General features: G+C 38.0%; 2 protein-coding genes across 2 annotated transcripts in view; both read right to left on the minus strand.

Moving 5' to 3' along the window:
- The window catches only part of LOC143880436 (interactor of constitutive active ROPs 2, chloroplastic-like), a 96,292-nt gene that overhangs the window by 65,468 nt on the left and 13,838 nt on the right, over positions 1-16,986 (minus strand). The window lies entirely within an intron of this gene.
- Positions 13,207-14,049, minus strand: LOC143879120 (uncharacterized). Its single transcript, XM_077381304.1, has 3 exons — positions 13,719-14,049; positions 13,429-13,633; positions 13,207-13,327 (listed from the first exon to the last, which is right to left on the minus strand). The coding sequence occupies exons 1-3, from the start codon at positions 14,047-14,049 to the stop codon at positions 13,207-13,209; spliced, it is 657 nt and encodes a 218-aa protein (XP_077237419.1).

Genomic DNA, 16,986 nt, shown 5'->3' on the forward strand with positions numbered 1-16,986 from the left:
CCACTTTTCACTCCTTAATGATTGAAAATAGTATGTCATATAATAGGCATATGGAGATAAAATAAAATGCAAACAATATTTTAACCGAGGTTTAAATTTCTGCTGGGTGAAAATTTCGGTTTCGGGAAATCGAAACCTTGATATTAACCATGTGATTGAAGGCTATCAATCAGACAGTTGAGATCATCAAATGTGATCTTAACCATGTGATTGAAGGCTATCACTACGAATCCACAATATGAAATTCTGTGATGACATACAGACTACAAATTGGGTACTAAAAGTAGGGAATGTATATGAAATTCTGTGATGACATACAGACTAGAAGTGCATAATCAATCTCATTGCCATCTCCAAATCCAGCACCGGCTCAGTTGCAATCTCATTGCCATCTCCAAATCCAGCACCGGCTCAGGGAACTGAGGCAATGGTGCTCCAATATTTCGCTCTATAACATTTGATCAGATCCTGTGGAGCACAGAAATCATAAATTCCAATTAATTTCTTCTGAAACTAAAAAGGAAACAACATATTCCACATCTTTAAACTGCCTTCTTTACAATACAGAGAGCATTTTAACAGATAAAATCCCCCCTTTTACGGTTTCTGTGAGAGTGGTTCACTGCTTGAGACTAAATTCACCCCGTTTAACGTTTTTCTTTGCCTTTAAAATCTAACGAATAACATTAAAGGGGGATAACAAGCCCATGTGGTTCCTTATTTTTCAAAAAGTACTATACCGACCCCATCATACGATGATCCAAACCGTCCATAAGATGGAACACGAAGTAAATAGGTTGTTCCGCAAAAATCAGTTCCATAGGATGATCCCAACCCTCCGATACATAGAGAAGTGCATATTATGTAAACCTCTATAGATCGGAGGACTAAGATCATCCTATGGAAATGATTTTGGGGGAACAACCTATTTATGTTGTGCTCCATCTTATGGACGGTTTGGATCATCCTATGAAGTGGTCCTATAAGGGCTTACACCATATAAAAACTCAAGATCTATGAGCGTAGGAATGTAGTGTGATAGGTTTTTTTTTGTTAAAAACCAATCTGTAACCAAGAAGAAATTATAGCATGAGGGCCAAAATAATCATGATCGAGAAGCATCTAGTGGCCCTAGTTGGTTTTGAAGCACTCTTTGGAAGTTAAATTCTTCTCCCTATTTAGGCGATTATTATTTTTATTAAAACAATATTTTCTTCTTTTCGTAATGCCAAATGTGTATATTTAAAATTAGAATGGATCTAAAAGCGAAGGCCATCTAGAGGAACTACATCAACTCTACTATCACTAATGATTCCTCCACCTCCTGAATCACCTCGATTCTCCTTAGAGCTATGTTGCATCGGTACGGATACGAGTGTCAAAATTTGACACGGGTATCGAGTCGGATTCGGCAAACCTCAAAGAGAACGATTTATCATATTACGGAGAAGGTATGATAGCTCCCAAGACCAAACAGTATGCAAATGATGTTTTGAGTCTTTTGACAGTGTCAATACAGGCACCAAGTGACTCGACTCATATGACTAGAGCGATTTCTGGGCCATGCTTAGTCCAAGGTGATACCTTAACCTTATTAGGAAGCCAAATGTTATGAATATTTTTGCTATGAAAACTGTCAAAAAGGCAGTAGCTGTTAGCTCTCTTCTAACAGACAGTTTGGCCCCCAAATGGGCCATGTGAATGTGATCGTGCCTATTGATCCGATCCGATCTGGCTTGGCTATTTGAAGCAAACAGACTTTCCCTCTTTCTCTAAACCTTCTTCTTTCTCTGCATTTGCTTTTGAAGAAATCAAGACAAATTTCTCAATCCTCCATCTCAGAATCATGTTTATCATTAGTTTTTGCCTATTTTGGTGGTCATTTTATATTTTATGCAGAGGAAGAGAAGAAGAAGCAGAAGGTAGCGAACCTTGATTTACCAGGCCCAGTCCATCTACATTTTGTTAGTTTCCTCCAATATCTCAAGCATTTATACAGATGTCTTGACATGAAAATTACCTAGACACAAATAAATTAGAAGATTAGAATGATATATGGGTAAAGAATACAATTATTTGAGAAACAAATGTCTTGGTATGAAAAGCACCTAGACACAAATAAATTAGAAGATTAGAATGCTATATGGGTAAGGAATACAATTATTTAAGAAAAATAACTTTTCTATATAAAGACATCGATGTTGTACCTTTACTTTTACTTACCATTGAGAAGAGATAAAAATGTAGAGTTTAAAAATGTTGACACAGAAAATAGGAAGTTGTAATGGCTTACTTATTTATAATTTACTCAACTCTATTTTTGGATTAGATGGTGTGACTTGAACAGAAAAAAAAGAAATATTCTTGTGTTTGATCAGTCACACCAATAGTGTTTGATTCCATCAAGGTAAACCAGGGTATACTGTTGCCACACGATCAGACTGGTTAGGATCACACTAGTAGAATTGATTATAACATGCTAAATGGGATCGTAGTTGTTTTCACATGCTTTACTTGGATTAGTTATATTATATTATGGGACCATTATGTATACAACGAATGGGAACTTAAGCCGTTTCAATTTTCCTTGGAAGGTGCATTGTGTGAGCTAAGGGTTGATGGTGAAGCATGCGCAAGCCCACTAATTAATATGTTTACACTAAGCGACAAAGTTTAGTTTGTCCGAAATCCACCTCGTCTAAAAATTCAACCAAGCTGGATATCACGCGCGCAATACACTAAATGACAAAAAATTAGTTTGTCCAAAATCCCCCTCATCTAAAAAGTCAGCTGAGCTGGATATGAAGCAATACACTAAACGACAAAGTTAGTTCGGTTAAAACCCATATTGTCTAAAAAGTCAGCTGAGCTCGATATGACGCAATACACTAAACGACAAAAGTTAGTTCGTCCCAAATCCACCTCGTCTAAAAAGTCGGCTGAGCTGGATATGACGCAATACACTAAACAACAAAATTTAGTTCGCCCAAAATCCACATCGTCTAAAATGTCAGCCGAGCTGGATATGACGCAATATACTAAACGACAAAGTTTAATTCGTCCAAAATCCACCTCGTCTAAAACGTCAGCCGAGCTGGATAAAACGCAATGCACTAAACGATAAAATTGAGTTTACAAAATTCCATCTCGGCCAAAATATTAGCTGATCTGTACATAACACAGTAGGCCAAACTACAAGAGGCAGTTCGGCCGGGGTTGACCTCGGCCGAAGCTTGTCTCAAAAAATTAAAAAAAGGAGAGAGGAAGGGGGGGGGGGCACCCTCCTAACCAACCTCGATGCAATGAACCTCCTGTCCAAAGTCCCTCTTATTCATTCCCCAGCTCGAAATTCAACCTGAGGAATCGGTGGGCAATTGATGGGGACAAAATGACCACCTAATCACAAGCAGATCCATGACAAAGGGTAATTACGTAATCCTACTCTATAGAGAATGTTCCAAAGCAAACCCAGACCCACTCACACCTGTCCAAAGGCAGTAGGGAAATCTCATGCATAATGCCCTCTTAGACCCCAACTATAAATAACCTTCTAGGGCTCAAAGGTAAGGGATCAATTCCCAAAGTTTACTATTCATAGTGCATTCCTTCTATCTATTGCTAGTCACTGACTTAACCATTGGAGGGCCTTCTTGGAGCACCAACTCCGGGCCGGTCTTCTGACCGTCTGTTCACGTGCGCTGATCTCAGCTCTTCTGAGGCCAACTCAGCAGATCACCGATTTTGGCCGTAACACTTCCCTTAAAGTCAATTTTGCCTCTAACATATGATTCTAGACATCACAGGATGAAACATCTCTTAAAACGAATTATTGTCTCTGATGATAGATTCAGAACGCCATAGTTAGAATGTAAAACATTCCTTAAAGTCAATTATTGACTCTGATGCTAAATCTCATATGTTACATTTAGAGGGTGAAATATCCCTTAAATCCAATTGTTGCTTCTAAGGCCATATTCTTAATGTTACAATTGGAAGGTGAAACATCCCTTAAAGCCAATTTTTCGTTTCACTTTCTATATACTCAGTTTCCAAATAATAGTCTTCTAGTGTAGAATGATGATTCCGGTGCAAGAGATTAAAAGTTCAATCAACTAGAAACTACAAAGCACAACTAGAGGTAAGTACTTGCTGTTGAGAGTCATCGCCAACTCTCGGAGGGGCTGTGCAGACGCTTGCCGACATAGTTAAGTCCTAGTCAAACTAGGAGTTCAATAGTTAATTAGGAGTCTTGTTTGAATAAGTTTTAAATTTGGAGAAAGAGAAAACCGTGTAGTCAGGACCTTTATTTGGTTGCTTTGAATGTTAGGGTTTTATCTGAGTTTTAGTTAAATGTAAAGAGTTAGTTGAGTTTTGTTAAAAAGATGAGAGAAATTGTACTTCTGGAAGAGGAAAAGAAAATCCTTGGAGTGTTTTTTGTCTTTCATAAAGAGAAGGAAGAGGAGAGTTTGACGTTTTTTTAAGGAGAGAAAAATTGAAAAGTATTGTAGGTTGATTTTTTTATATTATAATATCAGAGACTTGACTTATCATTTTTAACGATATAAATTACATTAGGCAAGAGGTCTGTCCAACTTTCTTTATCCACGATTTTAATCTAGAATGACTATTTATGATGATTTTACAACCCAATAGCTCATTAACTACTCGAGTCCATGTAATGTATTATTACATACCTGTTCCTGATATATTATTAAGCTGAAATCTTTGTTTCTGCTTGTTCTTTTGACAAATTTATGATTCTTTAGTCTAAGTGATCATTTCCCTAATTGCAGATGAGAAAGTGAGGATGTATGCATAAAGAATGTGGGAAAACCAGGCCCGGCCTGGTCCGACCCAACCCGAGAAACTATCCCTGATAGGGTCGGATTTAAGAATGGCGGGTTTTTGAAAAAAGAAACCTAGGGGTGGCCAACCGGTTCGGTTCTCGGTCCTTAGTTACTTTTTTGTTCGGTTCTCGGTTCCATGAACCGTAAGACCGAACCGAACCGTAGTACATAGTAGGACCGAACTGAACCGGACCGAACATAATCGGTTCGGTCCATTCCGGTTCTAATGGCTAATTACTAATTATAATTTATAAAAACTTATAATTAAAGTTATAATATAAGTTACTTTTTTATTATAAGAATAGTATTAACTATTATTAATATTATAAGTAATTTATATTAATAAGTATATGTATAATAGAAATATAAAAAATATTATATATATATGAGGAAACTGTTGGTGAGCTTAAGCGCACCAATCACATAGGTCCCACATTTTCTGTGGTGATCCAAACCATTCATTTGCAAGGCCTTATGATAGATAGGGGGTGTACAAAAAATCAACTCCATAGGATCATCCTAACCCCTCCATTTGTGGAGGATAAAAAATGGGCAGATTTGTGTCTGTCCATTTTTGTCCTTCACAAATGGAGGGGTTAGGATGATCCTATGGAGCTGATTTTTGGTACACCCCCCATCTATGTAAGGGACTTCAAATGAATGCTTTGGATCAACCTAACAAAGTGGGCCCCATGTGATTGGGCGCTTAAGCTCACCATAAGTTTGGTGAGCTTAAGCGCACCAACAGTTTCCTCTCTCTCTCTCTCTCTCTCTCTCTCTATATATATATATATATATATATATATATATATATATATATATATTCAAAAAGTTCGGTTCTTCGGTTCCAGAACTGAACCAAGAACATTAGACCCAGAATTCTTCATCAGTGAAACCGATCCATGCCCAAAGTATTTTCTAAACAGTTTGGTTCGGGTTCGGTTCTTCGGGTTTGGTTCGGTTTTGGCCACTCCTAAAGAAACCGACCCGACCTGGGATAGTTTCTCGCGTAGGGTAGGGTTCTGAAAAACCCGACCCGAGTTGCAACCCTACTTTTCATGGTTAAGACTTTGCTTCCATGTTTTTTTTGTAGATACGACATCTAAGGATTTTCATGGATGTGATGGGTGAGAATCTTTGTGAGGCAGAAGAAGAGAAGGACAGGATCTTTGCCTCCTGCCTTTTACTAATCTTTGTAAGGCAGAAGAAGCAAAAGAAGAGGAGGACATGCATCTTTGCCTCCCCCTTTTTAACTTTATTGTTTTTAAAATGTTGTAGATGACCTCTTTGTTGGATGGTACGAAATTCATGGAAGTGGAGGTTAAGATTGTTGAGAAACTCTAAATTTTTACATGAGAATTTTGGTTATGAAGTGAAACTTTTGACTTGCACTATTTAGAAAACAATGAGACCTGGCGTCCCAGTTATTGAGCTGAGTCCACCTTACTCATGTTGCTAGTCGGAGTCACACAACTCGGTGAGTTGACCAATGTTTTGAAAGAACAACCACAAAGGAAGTCACTTTTGCGATCAATAGTAAAAGCTACGTAGTTTTGGGACCTACATGAATGTGAGATCAAGACCGTTGGTCTGACTCACATAACACGGTGAGATCACATTGATATGATAATCCTAGGCCCTTATTTAAGATTATGCTAAGAAAAGCTAAGCCAATAACTTTTGTAGTCCTTTTTTATATTACACACAGGATGTCCATCCTATTGGACCAAACCACACGGGTCGCCTCATGGTGATCTATGGAGATGAGTTACGAGCCGGCTCACACACGAGTTGACCCGGTTCTTGGTTTGAATTAGCACTACACTGCAAAGTCAATTATCATGCTTTGCTTGGGTTGTTTATACTTTATGTTAGAAAAATGCAGAAAAATATGTATGTGTTTTCACTATTTAGGCCATGAATTTTGAAGTAGCGACCATTTGTTTGGATTCAAGCTGCACCAATTTGGGTTCAAGTAACCAACTTGGGTTCGAGTAACCAGTTTTGGGTTCGAGTAACCAATTTCGGTTCGATTTATTTATTTTTGGGTTACACTAAGCCATAGACCAGTCCCTCTTTAATCTATTATTTTCACACAAGCTTAAAAATTGTAGTAATATTAAGAAGAGGAAAAGGATTGTGAGCTTGAGCGTTGGAACATATTCGTGAGCTTGAGCTCAAAAACCATTGAGGCCCACATTGTTAGGATGATCCAAAGCATTCACTAGAAAGGGCCTTACATATAGGATCATCCTAACCCATCCATTTGTGGAGGTCAAAATGGACAGACCACAAATCTGCCCATTTTTGCCCTCCACTTTTGGAGGGGTTAGGATGATTCAATGGAGCTGATTTTTGGTACACACCCTATCTATGATAGGCCCTTGCAAATGAATGGTTTGGATCCTCAGAGAAATTGTGGGACCCATGTGATTGGTGCACTCAAGCGCACCATTCCTTATTAGAGCTTGAGCGCACGAACATATTCCTCTATTAAGAATCGTAGTAATCTGATCCATGTTTTCCAAAAAAATTTAACCCAGTTCTCCTAAATGCAATATCTTGATGGAGACTAAGTACAAACTCCGACATTGACTTTTTTTGCTTAGAGACTTCTAAGACTTTATATTTTTTACTCATAGTTTTTTCCCAATCAGTTTGTAGTTATAAAAGCAAAAGTTTTTAATTTAGCATATCCAATTTGAATTATTGAATTTACACTATAATTAATTAAAGTCATTTTTCTCCCTAAAAAATTCGATCTTGATTCTTTTCATATTAAAAAAGAGTGAAGGTTTTGCAACAATATAGAAACAAAGTTCTTGGACTGAAATTATCAGTTTTTTAGACTGCTCTAAGGGTATTTTGAGGCTAGTTTTCCGTCCAAAGTGAGGAATGGTTCAAATCAATTTTCAGGATCCTACATGATATATATAGTTCAAATAGTGTCCGACCATATGAAATATAGATCAAACCATGTCAGTCAAAATCTATGTAATGAGCTTTCAAGCGTATATAAACTTCATTGTCTTTATAACATATGTAGTTTCAACAATAGTTTTGATTAGAATACATATTTATACATGCTTTTGATATATGCTTTTGATACATGTTTTTTTGGGGGTTGCAACTGCACTTATGTGGCTCATGCTCTCTTCATCCTAGGCCTTTTCTGTATCATGAATTTCAAAAATTGTGTGAGCTTCATAAACTTGCGTTTCTTGCTTGAAGATTATAATTAAATTAATATTCAGTCAAAACATTTCATTAAGACGTCGCACGTGCCTTTTTACTAGTTACTCCAAAATCTTAAGCTATTGGAGAAGGCGTTATTTAATCTTTTATACTTTTAACAAATACCATCCACGCCAATGAGTTGGCCAATCGTAATGAACAATGGGTCCTTTGCCGTTGTTCTACAAACAAAATAGGCAGAGGCAAGTCTCTAAAACTTATTGAATCATTCTTTCACAAGTTTTCTAGTTTTTCTGACAAGGGAACCACTGATAGGAAAAAGAATCTGAGTTAAGGGAAACCTTAGATTCAATCCAACTTGCAATCCAAGAACCAGGCCCACCAAAAGAATATTTGAGGAGAAGGTAATGGAATTGAAGAGATCGAAAGAAGGAGAGAAGAGTGTTCGAGTAAAGGCTCGAATGCTAAAATACCTATCACGCCAACTGTCATGACGAATTGATGGGTTTATGAGGAGAAAGTGAATTCCATGACTAAGAACCCTAGAGAAGGGTCAATCAATAAAATAAATGATCTTGTTGTGGATCTTTGTCATACAAACGCATTGTATCTAGGCCAAAGAGAAGTATTTGTAGACACCATATTTTGTTCTTGACACCTAACAGTTTCCTCCTTGGAGCAAAGATAGATGATGAATGTGTTTGAAATGTGCTAAGACGTGGAAACCCGAAAAGTTATAAGTCCGAAAGAGAAAATAGAATTTCAGAACCCACCTACATTTTGAAATACCCAACTTCTTCAAAACTTGCACCCTTGGGGTTGGAATAAATATCAAATTTAATATGAAAAATTATACTTACAATTAGACCTTTCTTTGCATGAGGTTTTTTTTTGACTAGGTAGTGAAATAATCTTATTACAGAAGAGAGGTTTATTAGTTTAACACCTCATTTTTAGTCCTAAACCTTGGTTTTAGCCTGAAATTAGTTTTTTAGCAAGAATCAATCCAGACCTCCCATTTTATTTCCTAATCAAATTTTAAATCTAAATTTATATTAGTCATGTTTTCCTCCTCAAGACCTAAATCCTATATAAGGAGACCACTCCAAGAATAGAAAGGACAACATAAACGAGTCTGGCATAAAACTGGACTCAATACAAACGGGAACTCAATCAAAAGAGCTGAACACCCTTGTAACGATCTCGGGCTAGAAGTTCTATGTTGAATTCGAGGTGTGTGTGTGTGTTCGAGAAACACCACTCCTTTTTCTCATTAGACCTTCTGACTCCATTGACACCCCTAGTGTCTACACACCCATTCATAATAAGGCCTACAAGTGAACAAACTATAACTTTTATGGCGTGTTTGGTTGCACAAAAGCAGGATAGTTTAGGAGTTTTTCTTTGCATTCGGGTACCACGTCAGCACAATCTCTGTTTGGTTACTAATGTAGCATCGAAATCCCTAGAAACTACTGGACAAGTTTCATAGGTAATTATTACATGCGTGGTGATATGGCATCCATGTCCCCTCCTTATACCTTCCAAGCCAAATTTCTCAAAAAGGTGGAATTCGGCTTAGAAAATGATGCTCTCTCTCTCTCTCTCTCTCTCTCTCTCTCTCTTCTCTTCTCTTCTCTTTCTATACTGGTAATGACACCCCCTCTCACTACTCTGTAAGCTTGGCAACCAAACACTACTTATCACTATTCTACGAGGTAAATTCTAAGTGAATCAAATGTTTGTCTCCTCCTTATTGACTCCTTATACCAAGAAACTACCTGCAACCAAACATAGCCAGTTTTTCCTGGTTTGTTTGGATGCCTGGAAGAAGGCATTCTTATTTCTTTACTTTCCCTTTTCTCTTGATTTGAGTGGAAAGTCAGCCCACAATGCTTGACATCCATCTATCTATCTATCTATATCTATAAAGCTGAATGTGGTAAGCTGCGGTGTCACCACGTGGGACCCCCACTGCATCCCGAAATTTAAGTAGCGATTTAAAAGCTTTTTGGAAACCTCTCCGAGATTTTGTAATGCAGACTTAACTTTCTATATCCCCCATTCTATATCCCGTTTTCTCTCTCTCTCTCTCTCTCTCTCTCTCTCTGCTCTGTTTGGTTGCCAGTAAAATTTTTGTCCTAGGAATAATCTAGTAAAATTTTTGTCCCATCCCATGTTTGGTTGCCTTTTAGCACTAGAACTTTTTTAATCCTCACACTTGTAATGATTGCTTATGTGGTGACATGGACTCCTTGTCCCATCTTTTTCTTTCCTGAGAATGATGTCCTCTTTCTCTATCTCTGTCTTTCTCTCTCTTCCCTCTCTCTCCTCCCTTCCCATATTTGGTAATGACACCCCTAAATTTTGGCGGGAATTTTGAAATTGTAGGAAAAAAAAACTAGCAAATCCCGTTGACTTCACTGTTTGGATTAAAAACTCCCTGGAGAAAAATTTAACTGGCAACCAAACACAGCAACGTCACACTATTAACTCTCTCTCTCTCTCTCTAATCACGAATAACTCTCTCTCTAAATTCCTCTTTATCTCTCTCCGATTGACATTCTAATGTTTTTTTGTAAACCTTTGAATTTCAGCTTAGGGTTTCCCTTTCAATTGAGATTCTAATGGGGGTTTCTTGGTAAACCTTTAAATTCAGGGTTAGGGCTTCCCTTTAATTTGAGATTCTAATGGATTTCCGGTAAACCTTTGAATTGAAGGGAATTTGAGAATCCATAATCTATCCCTTTTCTACTACATACTTTCAAGTTTCAACAGCTCTAGATCTAAGGTAAATTGGTTGCAACCATAGATATTTCTATGACTTTGTTTGGGAGAGTTTTTTTTTTTGCTTTTATTCTTTAATTTCATTTTATTTTTTTATATGTTGGGGTTATTTACAGGGATTTCCGCATTATGATGAGCTAGTTTTAGTTGATCAAAACCCAGCATTTTTCTTCTTGTTTTCATTTTGAGGTATATGTTCGCTTTTGTTTTATTTCTTATTCTAATGGTGGAATTACAGGTTGTTTCTTCAGGAATTTCGAAATTGGGACTCTACTAGGTCAATGAAACTGGTGTATACAATTGCATGAGGTTAGGATTTTTTCTGAGAAATCCCTGAAAAAGGGACACAATGAACATCTCCTGTGGTGTGAGGATTGTGTGTGTGTGTGTGTGTGTTTTTTTTTTTTTTTTAAGAATTTGGGTTTTCCGGCAATTCCCATTTCTTTAACAAATAGGGTTCTTAAGAATTAGTGTTCTTCTTTGGATTTTCAGGTTGCTATTAAGCTTAACATTTGGGTTCTTTTTTGGATTTTCAGGTTGCTTTTAAGCTTAAGACCTGGGTTCTTCTTCTTTGGATATTCATGTTGCTATAAAGCTTAAAATCTGGGTTCTTATTTTTGGATTTTCAGGTTGCTTTTAAGCTTAACATCTGGGTTTCCTCTTCCTAACCCTGCCATTTGTGGAGGGAAAAAATGGGCAGAAACAGTGTCTGTCCATTTTCCCCTCTAACTTTGATTGGGTTAGGATGATCCTATAGGGCTGATTTTTGGTACACACCCTATCCATGAAAGGGCCTTCCAAATGAATGCCTTGAATCCCCCAAAAAATGTGGCCCCCACCATGGTTTGTGCAGCCATGCACAGATAGCTTATTTGTGCAGCTGCACACAAACCATTTCCTCATATATATATATATATATATATATATATATATATAGAGAGAGAGAGAGAGAACGGTTTCTACACACATGTGTAGATAAGTTATCTACACACTAGCTTAAAATACAGTGGAGGCCCACATTGTTTGGGTGATCCAAACCATTCATTTGATTGGTCCTCACATAGATAGGCTGTTCACAAAAAATCAGCTCCATAGGATCATCCTAACCCTTCGAACCGTGGAGGCAAAAAATGGACAAATTTGTGAAGGTTTATACACGTCCATTTTACCTCCACAAATCGTAGGCTTGGGATGATCATATGGAGCTGATTTTTTATGGACACCCTATCTATGTGTGGGCCAATCAAATGAATGGTTTTGATCACCCAAACAGTATGCTCTCTACTGTATTTTAAGCTAGTGTGTAGATAACTGGTCTACACATGTGTGTAGAAACCGTTTTCTCATATATATATATATATATATATATATATATATATATATATATATATAGAGAGAGAGAGAGAGAGAGGAAAAGGATTGTACGCTCGACAGTACCTAAAGTTAGGTACGGTAGAGTGCCAAATCACATGGGTCCCCCATTTTTGGTGGGCATCTAAATCATTCATTTGCAAGGCCCCATCATAGATAGGGTGCATACCAAAAATCAGCACCATTGAATTATCCTAACCCCTCCAAAACTGGAGGCCAAAATGGGTAGATTTGTGGACAAACACTGTCTGTCCATTTTGGCCTCCACAAATGGATGGGTTAGGATGATCCTATGGAGCTGATTTTTGGTATGCATCCTATCTATGATGGGGCCTTGCAAATGAATGGTTTAGATGCCCACCAAAAATGGGGGACCCATGTGATTTGGCACTCTACCGTACCTAACTTTAGCTACGGTCGAGCGTACAATCTTATTATATATATATATATATATATATATATATATATATATATATATATATTGGGCCGACAAAGAACTGTACGGACCACATCATAGGTTGATCCAAACCGTCAATGTGATTGAACCTTAGTTATAAATTCCGTTCCATTTTGGCTACAGGAACGAAACGTTTCGGTGTTCCGGTCGTTTCGTTCGGCATTCCGGTTGAAACTTTCCGTTCCGGTCGAAACAAATAGTTAAAAATATGAAAAAAAATCCTAAAAAAATAGAAATTGTTAGAAAAATATAAGAAACACTTAAATGAACTAAAAGACATATTTATTACTTAAAAACCAAAGTTTAATACAACTAAGACATTAAAAAGTAGAACATAGAAGAACAAAAGGCAAATACATAGTGCCAGCCACATCTCATATCATCTCTAAATCAAAATGGTGGTGAATCTGGTTGAGGATCATCATACTCAACCGACTGCTAGCCCTCATCATCGCCGTCACCACCACCTCTTGGAGGAGTGTCCTCAAGGTTTGCGTCCTCGTCCTCGTCGTCGGTAGCATCAACTTTAGAAGGCGCTTCAATATTTTCTCATCCAATGTCGTCTGGTGTCAGAATGACATCTTCATCTTCCGCAACCCAATCCATCATAACATCTAGGTGATCTATACTCAGTGGGTCGCTAGTAGTAGAAGATCTTCTGTTTAAGTCCCTGAAAAGAATGTCCAACATAAATTAATAAGTAATACTTAAAATTTAAAGGCACGTGGTGAAATATGAGAAAATTAATTCTAATTCAATTAAGTAGCATACCTTTCTCGAAATTTGAGGTTGTAATGGACAAATACCAAGTCATTCAACCTCTGGTGCTCCAACCTGTTTCTTTTTGCCGAGTGGATGTGCTCGAAAGTGCTCCAGTTCCTTTCACATCCAGTAGCACTACAGGTTTGGCTGAGAATTTTGACGGCGAAACTCTGTAAGTCCGGGACGTCATTTCCAAACTGGTTCCACCATGCAACTGTAAAGGAAACAATAATAGTTAAGCATTTACTTGTGGAAATTTTAAATAAAATATACTTAATTAAATGAACAAACCAATATACCTGGTCCCAATCTGCCTCGGCTGCAGATTGCCATCTTCATTTCAAACATGCCAGTGGACTCCCGATAGTTCTCAATTTGACTGGTGATGGTGTCATGTGTAACTTCATCAGGTACTAGTCGATTAATACATTCAATCAAACCTCGGGTGACTTCATGATGCTTGGAGAATGTAGGACTGAAAAAGAGAGCAGGGTTAAGAAAGTATCCCGCTGCATGAAGGGGACTGTGAAGTTGTTTGTCCCATCTTTGATCAATAATCCTCCAGATGGGAGCATAATCTGACTTCTTGTTCTTTAGTCTAACCTTGATGTTTTCTTTGGCCCTATCCATGGCCTCATATATGTAACCTATTGCTGGTTTGTCTTGCCGGTCTACCAAATGCAGCACCCTCACCAATGGCTCGCTGATGTTTAGAATATGCTTGCAGTTGTCCCAAAATTATTTATCCAACACTGTACTCACGATCTCTTCACTCAATCCATGTCGAATGTACCTACTAGCAGCATACTCATCAGACACAAACATCTGTTGTAGGGCTTTCCTATGAAGCACCAGACTCTGTGTACTAATGAAATTGGTAGCAAATCTAGTCCACTCAGGACGACACAAGTCCCTCCCACCCGTGAATTTCTGTCTCATCAAGTTCAATAGAGCTGCGTGGTTGAAGATGAACCTCGTAATCTTCCGAGCCCTGTCAATTGTGCTTCCTATGAGAGGAAACACATCTGGTTTGCCCAAGTACTCTAAAATCAAGTCTAAACAATGGGCTGCACACGGAGTCCAGAAGAATGTGGCATATTTGATTTCTAACTTCTTCCCAACAGCTTTATAACTTGGCTCACTGTCAGTTATAAACTGCACCACATTTTCCGGACCTACCTCCAAAACAATCTCATCAAAAATTGCAAACAATGCCTCAGCATTCTTCACTACGCCAGATGCATTAACAGATTTAAGGAAAACTACTCATTTAGGACAGTACACCAAAAAGTTAATTAAGGCACATTGTTTGGTGTCTGTCCATCCATCGGCCATAATGCTACAACCACTAGTTTTCCATGAATTCTTAACTTCCCCCAAGTAGTTGTGTACATCTTCTACAGTTTTCTTCAATATCCCCCCCGTAAATCGTGAAAAGAAAGCGCCTTATAACCTGAGCCTACTGCATTTATGGTATCAAACATTGGCTGCCAATATGGTGAATTAGCAACATTGAAAGGCAGGTTGACATCATAGCAAAGCATGCCAGCTGCCATATTTGCCCGATCAAGTGTTTCTTTTGTTGCCAAAGCACTCTTAATGCTTGGCTGGGATCCAGGGGTTGTTCGTGGTGCAAAGAAATCTCTTAACCCTCCTACAAGACCCTTCTTTTTCCTCTTTGCCCCACTCGGTTCTACAACAACTGCTTTCCCCTTATTCCTAGGCTGAGGTGGTCCCATCGGTTCGTCGTCCTCATCCCCCTCTCCCTCCTCCACATCTTCTTCTTCTGGTGTGGCATAAAAACTACCTACCTCTGCCCTTGATACACTTTTCCTAGCCATTTCTTTTCTCATTTCGCCTAACATTTGTGTCATTCTCCATTTTACATCGGCATTGACTTTTTTACATGCCGCTACATCGCCAGGAACACCCGCTAGATGTTCTTTAAACCGGGTTATACCTCCACCCTTTATGAGTTTTTCACAAAATGTGCATTTAACACAGTTTTTTTGACCCGGAATTACTAGGCCATAAGCCCATGTCGGGTCATCCGATCTAGCGGGTGCAGAACCAATAGATGAGGCTCCTCCAGAAGAACTTATTTTTTAAGTTGAAATGGAGAGAAAGAGAATAAGGAATGAAAGGAAATTAAATCAAATAAAGCTTTAACTTTCCTTACGCCTTTTGGATGAGAGAATAAGTTGAAGAAGCCTTAGGTTGTAGAAGAGAAGCCCTTGTCTTTAGTATAATAGAGCTAGTTGTTGTAGGAAGATAAAAAAAGCCTTTGATCTTCTTGAGCTTGTAGTGGAATTGGAATAATAAAAGCCTTTGAGATGATGTTTGTTGTTGTAGGAGAAGTAGATATAGTTGTATGTAGTGTAGTGTAGGAGATAAAAGAGTTGTAGTTGTAGGAGAAGTTTTGAAGAGGAAATGAGTTGTGAAAAAAGAATTGTGAAAAAATAATGGTTAGAGGGCTATTTATAGCTTTTGGGGTGAAAAATGATGCAAAATGCCCTCCCAACAGCTATAAAACGGTCATAAAATGAGGGTAGAAGTGTAAAAAACAGTCCCCAACAGCTATAATGGCATTTCTGTAATTTTTGTGATTTTTATTTTATTTTTTTCAATTTTTTTGCAAAAAGACGAAAAATGCCCTACTAACAACTATAAAACGGTCACAAAATGAGGGCAAATGTGTAAAATACACTCCCCAACAGCCATAAATGAATTTATGCAATTTTTTGGATTTTTTTATTTTTTTTCAAATTTTTTTGGAAAAAGACGAAAAATGCCCTCCCAACAACTATAAAACGGTCATAAAACGAGAGCAAATCTGTAAAATACACTCCCCAACGGCCTTAATGGCATTTTAGTAATTTTTTTGAATTTTTTCCGCCTTTCCAGACAGTTCCGGCGGAACAAGGAATTCCGCAGAAAACCGGAATTCCGACCGGAACGAACCAGGAAGTAGAATCTGGGAGAAGAAGAAACATGAAGAGATGAAAATAAACAAGAATTGTGGAATTCCGGATGAAACAACACATTCCGCATGTTGATAGAACCAGGAAACAGAATAAGGGAGAAGAAGAAACAGGAAGAGATGGAAAAAAAAAAGAATTGTGGAATTCCGGACGAAACAACACATTTCGCCTGTTTCGTCCGGAATTTCGGATTCCGGTGGAATTCCGGCCGGAGCGACCGGAACGGCATATATGGTCGTTCTGTTCCGGATTCCTGTCCGGAACCAGAATTCTGGTCCATTTCGGCCGGAACGGAACGGAATTTATAACTATATATATATATATATATATATATATATAGAGAGAGAGAGAGAGAGAGAGAGAGAGGAGAGAGAGAGAGAACGGTTCCTACACATATGTGTAGATAAGTTATCTACACACTAGCTTAAAATACAGTGGGGGCCACATTATTTGGGTGATCCAAACCATTCATTTTTAAGGCCCTCACATAGATAGGGTGTCCACAAAAAATCAGATCCATAGGATCATCCTAACCATTCGAACTGTGGAGGCAAAAAATGGACTAATTTGTGAAGGCTTAAAGACA

The sequence above is a fragment of the Tasmannia lanceolata genome, unplaced genomic scaffold, assembly GCF_043159265.1.
Source record: "Tasmannia lanceolata isolate RefF3 unplaced genomic scaffold, GAP_Taslan_0.1 ptg000006l, whole genome shotgun sequence".
Taxonomy (NCBI): domain Eukaryota; kingdom Viridiplantae; phylum Streptophyta; class Magnoliopsida; order Canellales; family Winteraceae; genus Tasmannia; species Tasmannia lanceolata.

Excerpts from the sequence above, each read along its gene's own strand:
- LOC143879120 (XM_077381304.1), bottom strand. The coding sequence starts at position 14,049 with ATGGATAGGGCCAAAGAAAACATCAAGGTTAGACTAAAGAACAAGAAG. Across the intron at positions 13,634-13,718 it reads CCGAGGCAGATTGGGACCAG|TTGCATGGTGGAACCAGTTT; the intron begins GTATATTGGTTT and ends TTTCCTTTACAG. Across the intron at positions 13,328-13,428 it reads AACCTCAAATTTCGAGAAAG|GGACTTAAACAGAAGATCTT; the intron begins GTATGCTACTTA and ends CATTCTTTTCAG.